Genomic DNA, 12867 nt, shown 5'->3' with positions numbered 1-12867 from the left:
CAGAAATAGTATAGCGGTGCGGGCTCATTAAATTTTCAGACTCCGTGCGACTTACGTCACGCGCGCGTACGCCGATGAATTCCTCGCGCGGATAGTCTAGTGTAAGTGAAGTGTGTATAGGTATATCGACTTCGAGGGCCGCCGCACCGGCTTATCCTCTTTCGCGTGTGTCCGCTGCCGGACGGACGTTTATCCGCTGTCTTCTTTCCTTTTTATGTTTGTCCAAGCTACGACGGTTCGGCCGGCTGCTATATATAGCTCTCAGGTGAGTTTTATATTTTTATATAGAGGTGCATTTCATAGTTTATTCTTGGTTGGGTTTGTTTTGTTTTCTTTTTTTTTTATTAAATGTCGATTTTACCGGAGGCTCGAGTTTTCACGAGTGATCCCTCGAATAATTGCCAAGTTCCGTTTAATTTGCACATAAAACTTCGCCGACTATAGGTGCTTGCTTTTGAAGGATAATCAGTCGAGAAGAGCTCGATTACCTCGTAGGCAGCTTTCGAACAATCGATGCACGCGTAGAAAGCCGAAAACTCGTTTTGTTTCAGCGCGCAGTAGTAGAAAACAAAAAATGACTCGTCGCTGCGAGTCACGCACTTTCTCTCGAAAATACGAGACTTTTCGCTCTCGTTGCCAGCGCAATCTAATCGTTACACGCGATATTTTGAATTTCCCGCGCGAGCGAATCGCGAATTCCAAGGCCGTCGACTCTCCCGCAAGTGCGATAAATTACGTAACCAAAAACCGAGAGCTAAAAAAAACACGCGCACTGTATCCAAAAGCGCAGTCAGTATCGCGGATTCTTTTCGAAAAGAGCGCCGTATTCCTCGGCTCTGACGTCACAAGGCTATCACGCGCGCGCATGCGCAGATTAGCAGACGAGCAGAAAAAAGCGAGTTCTGTAGCTGGCTGCATCATGGCTTCGCGAGCCTCGTCGGGGTGAGGATCGCGTCTTTCTCTCTCTCTCTCTCTCTCTCTCTCTCTCTCTCTCTCTCTCTCTCGTGAGCACTAATTTTTTATAATTGAGAGAGAAGAATCTTTCACATACATATACGCAGTCTCGATCGCGAGTGCAGTGCTAGCCGTGCGCGCGATGGTTCGGCGGAAAAGTCAGTCGTTGTCCCGAGGATGAGGCAGCTGGGACGGGACACCGCTGATTATTATTATAGGTGAGCCCCCACCCTGTCTATACTCATATGTATATACCTACCCATATCTCGCAGCAGCAGCAGTGGCTCTCGTTAACCTATATCAAAACAAGAAATGCGCGATAACCGCCTTTTAATGCATCGCAGAGAGATAAAGCCGACGTGCTCCGGTTTGTTTTGATTTCTTTCTCTACGCCTAGGTACGGCTCGACTGTCGCAATGGTGATCGTCGAAGATCGGAGTGCATGCTAGCGTATGTATATATATATGCATATGCAAGGTGTATAGAGTATATGTATATAGTGTGCAGAAGTGGTATTATACCTAACTAGCGTGTGGAGAAGCCAGAAGCCTTCAACCGAAGGGGTTTATGGACGTTCACCGCGCCGAGTCGTGCTTGATTCATCGCCAAGGCTCGCGCACGCTCTCCTTCTCTCTCGTTCTCGTCTGCTGTATTCGCAGCCTATAAACAGAGAAAGAGAGAGGAGTCACGGGTTGTTGGCCCTTTCGTTTTGTTCCGCGGCGCGACGATGTATCGCGTCAAGGGCTTTGGCTGGAACTATATATCACAAGAGACTTGCGTGAATGCAGAGGAAGTTTTTAAGTACTTTATATAGCTGCGGCTTTTCATGTAGGTGTACTGTGCAGGGGAATGGCAAGGAAGTGGGTGTGCTCCTGCCTGGTCCAGGTGTGCCCTTTGTTGCATGAATGCATCTGCAGAAATTGGAGAGACGTGCTGCTCTGCAGTTGGTTGAGCTTGATTGTGATTTGCGTGGTGCTTGTGTATTTTTATTAGAGAGTCAACGGTGCATAGCTTTTTTGGTATAAGATTCTAGATTGCTTTATTCTTTATGTAAATCTCTAAAGTATTGATTTTCTAATGATAAATGAGGATTTGTTTTTGAAGTAATAAAATAATAATGCACTAAAAATGAGATTTGAGCAAATATGAATCACTGCATTGCTTAATCTGCATTCGTAAACTTGTCTTATCTCACTTTTTACCACTTTGAGATAAAACATGACAGACTCTGGCATTTCAGTAATATTTAGAGAAAAAAAAGATGCAGAGCTCGTTGCTTCAGACTTGCGTAACATGTATGCTATTCTCTTCTGTTCCAGATGTCTGAGGTAAAATAGTATTATAGAACTAGAATAATAAGAGCAATCATGGCAAGGAGCAGGAAGTTTGACAATAATACGCTAGACGTATTAAACAAAGGATGCTTGGACCTATATGACAGTGTGGCCTGTGGTCGGATCAGCCTACTGGTTTTCCTCAGTGTAATAACACTGTTTTTTGTAATTCTGAAGATCATCAAGTACCATAGCTACAAGCATTCACAGATGCATCATTATGCCATATTCTACATCTCTGCCATCCAGTGCATCGTCAGGTAACTATTTATGTTTTATTATACATGTAGAGGTTTGAATAAATTGTTTGCAAAATTTTTAATTCAAAAATTCCATCCTAACGTGATCAGTTCACCCAAACAAATTAATGAAACCTGTGCCAACATTTGGACTAATAAAAATTAATTCAATTCCCTCAAATGATTCATCACTCACTTAATACTGTTACAGTGCTGCAAGTTTTATACTCGGGATTCGATATCCCCAGTTACACTTTGCCACAAACTTCTTTAAGCTCTATCAATTCATTCTAATTTGCCATCTTCACTGGTCAATGGCAGCGAGATCTCGACACAGAGATGATGTTGTACAACATGTCATTAATCCCATTCTGTGTCTGTACACTCTCTATTGCATCACCGTTGTCTTAATGGGAATGGTGGACATAAGTGGAACCTGGACTGAATGTTTTAGTAAGTAGTCGATTTACTTCAAGTACTGTGACAGAACATTAATAATATTTTACAGTATAGTAAAAATTTAATAATTTGCTGTTAATTAAAATACTTCTTCTTATTATTTATTAATGATTTCAATTCTAGGACCTTATTGGCTAATGTTGTCGAGTGCAGACTTCATTGCAGTTCAGCTGTTTGCAATAGTTGCATTGTATGTTACACACAGTAACAGACAGTTAGTTATATCGGCTCTAATGATGCCTGCAACTTCGTCCCAGACAAGAGACTTGTGGCTTGTCACTGCAGTTTATGAAGTTTCAGCTGCAGTTTCAGTTGTTTTTGATGCAATCATGGTCCTAAGTATGTGTTCTACTAAATGATCAATAATATAGCAAATTACAACTAATAAAGCCTCTATTAATGGGATCATTTATGACTTACAGTGGGTAGAGACGAAAGTGGTTGTAGTGGAATTTACAATCATGTGCAACTGTACTACAGCTCACTTTTAATAGTCCTCATGGTTCTCAAATACTTCGTGCCAACTTGGACACTTCTCTGTGTCTTTCAGCCAAGTAGAGTAAAATCAAGACCATCTGAAGTAGCTCTTACTTCACATTATAATATGGTGAGTCGCCAGATTTTGAACGATTTCACTGTATTTTTAAATTCGTGAATTTTTCTACGACGCTATACTTACTTGAAATATTTTTTCTGTGCAGGATGGATCGTGTTATAATCAATATCACAGAATGTTTTTGCCGACATTCGGCTCGTCGGGATCGATTCCCTACCCAGCTCTCTCATATCCAACGAATTCTCCAATGTTCGGAGCTATAGGAGACTTTTCCGACAGTTCGCCGGATGCATCTCCGACCATTGCTCGATATTGGACTGGACTAGACGATGATTCTTACTGCGGCTATGAGAAACATTTCATAAATGTTGATCAGCAGAAAGAGATGTTGGAAAGCCAGTATAGAATGGAGCAAAATCGACAGAATCTCGAAAAAAGTCTTGGACTAGATATAGATAACGATAAGAACGAAAAAAATTCTCTGGACAATAATAGATACTTGACGACTATAAGCGAAGAGAGCGCCAACGTAACTGAGAACCCACCGGAATAAGGCGTTTTCTGATGGATACGCAAAATGTACTGAACCTAGTCGAGGAAGGTACCTAATGTCAAAATTGTTTGCCAGGGTACTCTTGTTAACATATAAATCGTCCTATTGTAAGAGTCGTTAGAAAATGAAGAAAAAAATTCGAACATTCCTTTTGTAACAAGAGAGAATCTAACGACGGTAACGGTATGAAACAACAAAAAAGAACAATGAACAGGAGTTTGAAGCGGTATTCGCAACCATCCTTCCAAATGCTGTGATTAATTGATGCTCAAGGTCGTCTAACCATTTTACAATCATGATTTCTTACCATCACTTCAGTGAGACTAAGCCTCGATTTATTTTCGAAGCAATTTTTTCATATTATTAGAAATGATTGCATTGCAATCGTTTTAGATTTGTATCAGTGCATCACAATAGATTAGGAGAACAAAGAAGCAAACATCACAGGATTTTTACACTTTGTTAGATGTTCATAGTTAAACCACAGAACTGTCGACAGTTTTACGAACTAACTCTCTCCGTACTAGATGTAAGAATCTAATGAATTGTATAGTAATAATTCTCACCGTTCTAGAGATAAGGCAAAGTGATAATTACTCGATACCATATATTTAGCGAAACATGTTAGATATTAAGCAACATATTCTCAAAGTCGGGTGCATCAGCGTATCGACGAGATTGTCAAATGTTTATTATATTGTTACAAGTACTTGTCAGCGTTCGGAAATTCATCAAATTATTGTGCCAAAACGTCGATTATTTTATGAAACTATGAATCATCAACAATTTCGAATACTCCGTATTATTCGTTTTATTGTTTCAAAATGAAACGAGATTATTCAAAAGCACGCATTAGCTGTAATCAATGTTATTCTTGAAAGTGTACCACCAATGCAATTGAAAATATTTGTTGAAAAAAAGTTGGTTTACATAAAAATTTCTTAAAATGCAATATTTAATTTTTAATTTTGGATTTCTATATAATCAACTTAATGGTGTGGTGTATTTTTAAATGCTACTGGTCTACAGAGAGAGAATTTTATTTGTTCAAAAGAGAATATACGAAAAATCAGAGTATTTATGGCCTAGAATATTTTATAATTCCACGAAAAATCAATGCAAAATTTTTATTTTAGAGAGGTTACATCAATTATGTTTATTTTTAATATAATTTAAAATGCAATCTGTACGATTTGCACGACATATAAGAACGATGATCAAAACTTAGGAATATCACACGGTACATTCGAAATGCATATACTCAAATTATAACGAGCGTAACCTCACAAAATGTGTTAGGTTTCTATAAATGTATACTTAAAGGCATGTACTCGGTTATTCGAGTAATTTTATAACATATAATGAAATGTACATAAAACGAATAGATATTATTATCTATATACAAGGTAAACTTTGCTGATCGTTAAACGGTTTTCACATTTTCGCCACTTTTAAATACTGTTCTAGCTAGGTGACATGTGACGTCGCTTTATCAGCATAGCGAACGAGTAGTATGATGCAATTTATATGTGTAAAACCGTAATATATACAATGGCGAATGCCGACAAAGTTTGGCAATTTTCACATCTGAATCTGGATGAATATTTATCAACGCTCGAATAAATAAATAGAAACTTCTTACATTTACACTCGTATAGATATGCAAAGTGTACGCCATTTGTCGAATTATCAGAATTTTAATAACAAAAGAAAAATTCGCAAAGTACGTTACATATACAGTTATCGCTTTTTATATGCGCTACCAAACACATATACTTTTTACCGAGACATGGTAAATATGTAATTTGTTATTATGATTCTCAAAATTGTCTAAATATTTTACGCTTACGAAAATTTGGCAATATTCATATATATGATTGTATTTATTACGTATGCTAATTGTAAATAATAATTTCCTCATACGAGACTTTTTATTATAGTTTTTTTTATAATTTGATAATGAATAAATAAATGAATATGAATGCTGTAAATATGCTCAGCGTATTTTACTCGGGTCTCCACTCGGGCTAAACATGCATGTTACATACTAAACAGCCAGATTGCTTTATTTTAATTACAAAAAAACTAACTGTGATAATGATAGTGTTGTTGACTTTGGAGCAAAACTCATTCGAACGACTAATGAGGGGAAAAAAACGAATATATCCAGTTGGATCTCGCACGTGTCTAAAATTGCACAAGACGACTTTCACGACTGAACAGATGGTTAATTCTGTGATAAATTTGAGTAAATCAAAAGGGAATTTCGTTGGGCTCCGAGCGATTCTCTCGATGAAATAAAGTAACATCAGCGTGTATACGATTTACCAAACAATCTTGTAGTGCTTGTCTCATAGTGATTAACGATGCAATTGCCATATATATTGGACATGACGTCGATAATTTTTTTTCATCGAAATCAATTGTTTACTACGGCTTTTATTAACTTCTCTGTACTTTCAGAAGATATATATATATATATATATATATATATATATATATATATATATATATATATGCAATAACAATTTTTCTCATCGGAAAATGAACGTATTATGCGATGCTCTGTTTTCTAGATACTCCTTATTGATTATTTCCTTTCAACAATATATTTTCGTATTAACTTGTGCCTATACTTTGGAAAATAATAGAAAAATTAAAAGTAGAGCACATCGATAAAGATTTTTAAGATCGATTTTTACACTGCTCTTATCGGCCGCAATCGTTGACGCATTCAACCACTAAACAGAAAGGAAAATATATTTGTTAATTAACATTTGTACTCAATTAGCATACCACGCGAGATCTTATTTAAATTTCGTTACTCTGCGTATTTTTGACGAAGCCAGAGATAAAACTATTTGATAAAGACTGCATATATGGACTGAACAAATAAGATTAAAAGTATATATGAATATGGGTTTGCTCATTATTCGGCGCGATATAATTTATAAAGTTATTATTTTTGCTCGTGGGTTGCATCAGCATACGAACAGTATAACAATATTTTACTTTCGGTAACTCGAGCCGTGCGTATGGTTATTATCCTCCAAATTGCAGTACAATAACTATGTAATGAAAACAAATATCAATGATGTTTAATTTGCTGCAAGCAAAGCTTGCATCATACCGTCGCAATTATACGCTTTCTCTCTTTTAAACAACACTATAACGAATGAACAAAATTTGTGCACGATCTATTCTTACAGCTATATTATTATAATAATACATTCTATTCTTTTATGAAGATGAAATCACTCGATTCAATATTTTGGTAAAGAATAAAACTCAACATTTATCCATCTACAAAAAGGAGATTGCGATTAGTATCGAATTGAAGCTATAGAGACAAATCAGACCGTTATCAAAAAATGTTATTAGTGCAGGGTACGGTGGAAATAAGGAGCAACTTCAGAGAGTTCAACAACAACAAAATCAACACGCACGGCACGCGCGCTAAGCAAATTTCTAGTTCCTTTTAAATGATGGAGGAAAAGTTTATTCTTTTCAAAATATTAATCTGTGAGATTTAATCTTTATAAAAGAATAAATATTGTGCGATTAATTTTTTTAAAAATGGGAGGGCCGAAATTTTATTCTTCGCAAAAGATTAAACCTTGCGATTTGTTCTTTGCAAAAGGTTAAATTTTTATTCTTTTTGAGAGATCGGACTTACTCGTGGACAGAATAAAAGTAATAATTTATACTTCCTTTAAGAAGTAATCGAAGGGTTTATTTTTTCGAGCGCCTGATTTTGTTCTTTTGGAAAGAAATTAATTTGCATTTCTTGATGTCAACGTAAAAATTTTGTCTAAAACTTTGTCGCAGTTTATTTATACAGTTTTAACGCGCAAAACATCAACAATAATATAAGGTGCTCGCATATGATACACAAAAGATATTTGTTTCAAACGTCGCGTGAATGGCCCAGATCAACAACATTCCTCGCGTATGCCCCCCAAGCGGGAAATAACAATATAAATTTACTACTGATGTCACTGACACCAGAAACGCCTTCTTTTCCGAGCCAACCCGCGCACGAAAATATCTCCGAACAGTTACGTTTATCTATGATTCTCCATCGCGCGCGTCGTTGAAACTCAACTATTACTTGCGTAGCCGATGGGAGTAGGAGAAGAGAAAAAAACACGTGACGGTTATTATCGCCGCGACTAAATATTTATCTGCTTCATATTCGTCGCAATTCGTAAAATCGGCTGTTCCACTAGCATCAACTACATATATATATATATATATACACACACACACGCACGCACACACACACACACACACACACGTAACGTGTATAATAGGCGTCGAGCGAGCGCGTTGTTCTACGCACGAGCTTCTTCGGCGTCATCGTACGATCATCAGTAGCCGAGGCGGAAAACAACGTATACGACAGCGCGAAGAAGAGGCAAAGCTGCGCGTGCGTGTACTTTCGTATATATGAGGACGGTGTCGCCGACACGTGTCGGTCGGACGAGGGAAAATACGCGCTATACGATGTTATATATGAAAAAGCAGGGGAATGAAGCAAAATTTCTTCCTCTTTTTGCATGCAAGAACGCAATAATAGTGCAACGTTTTCGCACGAAAATAATATAATAAATAACGTTAATCGCGCTCGGTCGCGAAATTTCAGTAAATATACATTTCGAAAAAAAAAATTTAAAAACTGAAAAAACTATCTCGCGCACGTGAGCAGAGAGAATAATTGCTATCAATAGAATTTTGAATTAGACTCGGTTACCATATCGTATATTGCACGAGTTGCGCAAGACAGGCCGAAGCACGTGCTGATAAAAATACGCTACTTTTGATAGTGTCGCTGATGGTTCGCGTTATGTGGGAAAACGAGATAAGCGACAATCAAATCGAGCGATGAAAGAAAATCACGCCTCGTGAATTCGCGGGGATCCCCTTGGAAGTTGCTTCAAAACTTGGCCTATGAAACGCGCTATTTTGGCGGTATTTCTATGCAGAAAACGAGTCGGATTAAAATATTGACTTTCAAGCGTTGAAAAAACGCCGAAATTCTATCGGTGGTTCATGTTGGCGTTAATTCAAAGAATCATATTTACATACTATTAATTATAATTTTAAAAATAAAACGACTGGGTGTATAGGGACGAGCCGGCTTGAATAAAGGCCTGATGTGCGTATTTGTTCCCACATCGAAAAATCATCCTGCAAAAAATATTTCAAACGCATTTCACCCCAAAAATCGCTACTCGCTCTCGGCCGATTTTTCTAATGGAAACAAATCTACGGCCATTTAACCGATTCTATAACGCTTCTCTTTTTTCTAGTACACACACCGCATCTGCGCGAACTTATCATTCTCTCCACATATGTATATATAATTTAACGTATGTGTACATAAAGGAACCGCTCGTTATCGCGTGTATTTTTATCGGCGCCTACTATATACTATGCTACAATATATAAGCGCTATATAATACCTACCCTACTCGCGAAACTTTCGCAACCACTTGTGTTCGACACATTCCCCTACATTTTACTCTTCCGTGCTTTGCTGTTCAGCTAGCTTCATTTTAATACTTTCTAGAACGTTTTTCTTACGTTTGGGTCGTTGCATACACGCCGACAGAAAAATTAGATGGAATCTGTAATGAAAAGCGTTATTTGGTTTGCATCAGCTGTCGCGCGTGGTTTATCAAAAACGATATTAACGCAACGTTTGTTTAAACTTCATTTTTTTTAACTATCGTATAATATAGTAGTATAGACTACATATTACGCAATGTCGTGTAGATAAATAGATGTGTGCTATAGCTACACGCAGTAGTTTTCATCATCTAAGGGCATATATAAGCTATACGATATTATCCGAAATGCACGTCATCAGCATCCCTATGTACCCAGGCATTTCAGCCACAAAATAGCACGCGCGTGAAAATATTATATGAGACCTCATATGACTGAAATTCGTACTGAGATCTATATGAGATTTATGAGATGTATATGAGATCTACGTGAGATCTCACATGAGATCTCATATAATATTTTTACGCGGGCAGCGTCGTCGTCTCCTGATGTTTATCAATATAAGTATACCTACGCAGTACTAAAACTACTCTAATGCGCAGTAGTTTCGGCACAGACTCGCTAACAAATACCGTTGTCGAAGATCAACGGATCGTCTCAAAACACCGGCGCGCAATAAGCTGTAACAGCGTCTCGACGGGCGGTCGAAGTTTTTGGGACGGTGCCACCCCCACTTTCCGAGAGGCTCGGCGAAGGGTCGCGTAGGTATGAAGCTTGCTCGTTTGCAAGGAGCTTCAAGGATTGCATCATACGGAGAAAAAAATGTTGAATCACAAAATTTCCGAGCGAGAAAAGTGGGGGAAGCGCAGCAGTGTCGGTAGGCGGGGCTAGACGAGTTTGGGCCCTTCTGCGCATTCGATGAGTGTCTACCGAGCAGGATTTTCCTCACCTAAGTCGTCAAGTAGATTCTACTGAAGTTTTGAGTAGCCTCAACGTTTTATTTCTCCGTGCAGACTCGATATACCTATATGAAGTATACCGTAACAGCGCCAGGAAAGCGAACATAGGGCACTTTTTTCTAATAGGAAGATGTAAGTGCGAGAGAGAAAGCCTTTCCCTCCCTCAGTTCCTTTTCGACCTCCACCTCTCAAAGTTTGGCGGACTCAAAGTAGTCCTATTAGAAAGAAAAGGTGTCGACTTTTGGCTGAAAATTATGACGTGTAGCGTCTCGGCCCGGGCTTTTCACACTATAGTCTAGGCGCTGAGCACTTTTCGTCGGACTTAAGTCAATTGAATTCAATTGAATGGCCAGTAGATCACCAAGGTTTTTTTATGTATTTTTGCCTCCTGAACACGAATTTCGAGGGTGCACTGAAAAAAAACACAGTCGTTTCTGTTGTAAAGTCCGGTAGTTTTAACCGTTCTGCCAGCGTAACGACTGTTCAGTAAGAAGAACGGTGTGCCACTGGTAGTTTTGGCGAGTCAAGACTCGTAAAATTGGTCGCTTACGCGGGACACCAGCAAAAACGACCGAACTGATTCTTTAAAACTGATGAACTCTACGGTAATTTTGGCGAGTCTTCGTACAATGACGGATTACTGGTGCGAGTTCAGTTAAAATGGCTGTGTTTTTTTTCAGTGTGCAATGCCCAAAAGTGGTCAGGTCATTTGTTATTAACAAATTAATTGTTAATATTCAACAAAATTATGTTATTTACCAAAAACTTCAACCCAAAAACAGTTTTTTAGATTGTTTATATGATTCTAAATCGAAAATGTTCTTATAAGATTTTTTTAAAAAGGCTTTGTTTTTGAGTAAAAGAGTACTAAAATCCGGTTGAAATCGCGATTTTTTTATCAATTTTATCAGACGATCAATTTTTTACTCACAAACAAAGCTTATTTCAGAAAATCTTATAAAAACATTTTCGATTTAGAATCATGTAAAGAATCTAAAAAAATGTTTTCTTGGGTTAAAATAACACAATTTTGTTGAATATTAACAATTAATTTGTTAATAACAAATTATCTGACCACTTTTGGGCATTCCACCCTCGAAATTCGTGTTCTGGAGGCAAAAATATATAGAAATAATCTTGGTGATCTACTGGCCATTTAAGTCCGACGAAAAGTGCTCAGCGCCTAGACTACTAGAAAAAAATTCATATATCTAAAATTTGATAAATTCAATAAAATGCACAATGAATAAAATTAATAACGGAAGTTATATATTGCTAAAAAATGAATGTCAACAAATTTTGAATGGAAAAAATCGGATCAAAGTAGCTCTACATCATAGTTTCATTAAATTATTTTTAATATTCATTATGTAACACTTTATCATTATCAAAAAATATAGACTTATTTTCCTAAATTTATGAACAAGTAAAAATTAGTTGAAGCGTCAAAAGCATGATTAAAATTTTGTAACAAATTATTAACAATTATATGTAACAATTATTTTTATTTTGCAAGAACATTATTTTAATTTACTTTAAATAAAAATTAAGGCATGTATTTTGCACTTATTTTTCTCCTATAATATTGAATATCAATCATACCTTATATTTATTACATGATGTAAAACTATTTTACCCGATTTTTTCCGTTCAAATTTTGTTGACTTTTAATTTTTGAATACTACAAAAGTTAAACTATTATTTGCATTTACTATGAACAATTAAATTTACAAAATTTTGGATAAGATATTTTTTTAAGTGTGAAAGGTCCGGGCTGAGGCGATACACATGTAATTTACAACCAGGGATCGGGGCCCTTTTTTTTCTAGGATTACTTCGACTTCGAAGCTTCGATATAGCCCAGCAAACGTCGAAAAGTGGGGGTCGAAAAGGAATTGAGGGGGGGGAAGCTATGTTCGCTTTCCTCGCGCTGTTACGGTATACTGCATACCTGTGAGGGTTTGCAGGAATTTACATTGTCATGATCGTAAAAGTCTTCAGACTGTCGTTGTAAATTAGCGGCCAGATCGTTAGCCAAAACTTGTTGAGACTTGCACGAACTCTAGGTTATAAATTCGAGAGAAGAAATATAAAAAAATTCGGATGTAACGAGAAGCGATTTATTCACATCTGCTCTACTGCATATTTATAAAAAAAGATAGAAATGAGTGGCTGGGTGGAAACCACCTGTATGGGACAAGACTACATTAAGGTTCAAAATAAACTATGAAATCGCTACGCATACGCCCACACATACGTCCCAAAAATTCATACTTTGAAATCGCTTACTTTTAACAATCTA

The 12867-nt window shown here is 37.1% G+C and overlaps 2 protein-coding genes across 13 annotated transcripts in view; one reads left to right on the top strand and one right to left on the bottom strand.

The window, feature by feature from the left end:
* LOC103316334 (general odorant-binding protein 56h) overlaps positions 1–12867 on the bottom strand; it is a 28678-nt gene that overhangs the window by 5779 nt on the left and 10032 nt on the right. For 3 of the 8 annotated variants that reach the window (XR_004345219.1, XR_004345220.1, XM_032601703.1), the window contains exon 2: positions 1476–1614. The exons of 4 other annotated variants lie outside the window; for them this stretch is intronic. The gene's annotated coding sequence lies outside the window, so the exon portion shown is untranslated. Of the gene's footprint in view, positions 1–1475; positions 1615–12867 lie in introns of those variants that run through there. One more of the 8 variants, XM_016984106.3, reaches the window with a different exon arrangement.
* On the top strand, positions 149–6085 carry LOC100680248. 5 transcript variants are annotated; one of them, XM_032601698.1, is made up of 6 exons: positions 149–265; positions 2274–2548; positions 2739–2980; positions 3110–3325; positions 3409–3593; positions 3688–6085. In XM_032601698.1, exons 2-6 carry the CDS (start codon positions 2322–2324, stop codon positions 4093–4095), a joined length of 1278 nt encoding a protein of 425 aa, XP_032457589.1. In that variant the 5' UTR covers positions 149–265; positions 2274–2321; the 3' UTR covers positions 4096–6085. The 5 variants fall into 5 exon arrangements, with proteins under 5 accessions (XP_032457589.1, XP_003426745.1, XP_032457591.1 ...); XM_003426697.5 differs by lacking the exon at positions 149–265 and adding an exon at positions 793–1172; XM_032601700.1 differs by lacking the exon at positions 149–265 and adding an exon at positions 1296–1321.

Source organism: Nasonia vitripennis (genome assembly GCF_009193385.2).
Source record: "Nasonia vitripennis strain AsymCx chromosome 3 unlocalized genomic scaffold, Nvit_psr_1.1 chr3_random0004, whole genome shotgun sequence".
Classification (NCBI taxonomy): Eukaryota; Metazoa; Arthropoda; class Insecta; order Hymenoptera; family Pteromalidae; genus Nasonia; species Nasonia vitripennis.
This window is presented reverse-complemented; position numbering and strand designations above follow the sequence as displayed.

Coding starts and splice junctions, on each gene's coding strand:
- LOC100680248 (XM_032601698.1), top strand. CDS start 2,322: ATGGCAAGGAGCAGGAAGTTTGACAATAATACGCTAGACGTATTAAAC. Junction 2,549..2,738: donor GCCATCCAGTGCATCGTCAG/GTAACTATTTAT, acceptor ATACTGTTACAG/TGCTGCAAGTTTTATACTCG. Junction 3,326..3,408: donor TGATGCAATCATGGTCCTAA/GTATGTGTTCTA, acceptor TATGACTTACAG/TGGGTAGAGACGAAAGTGGT.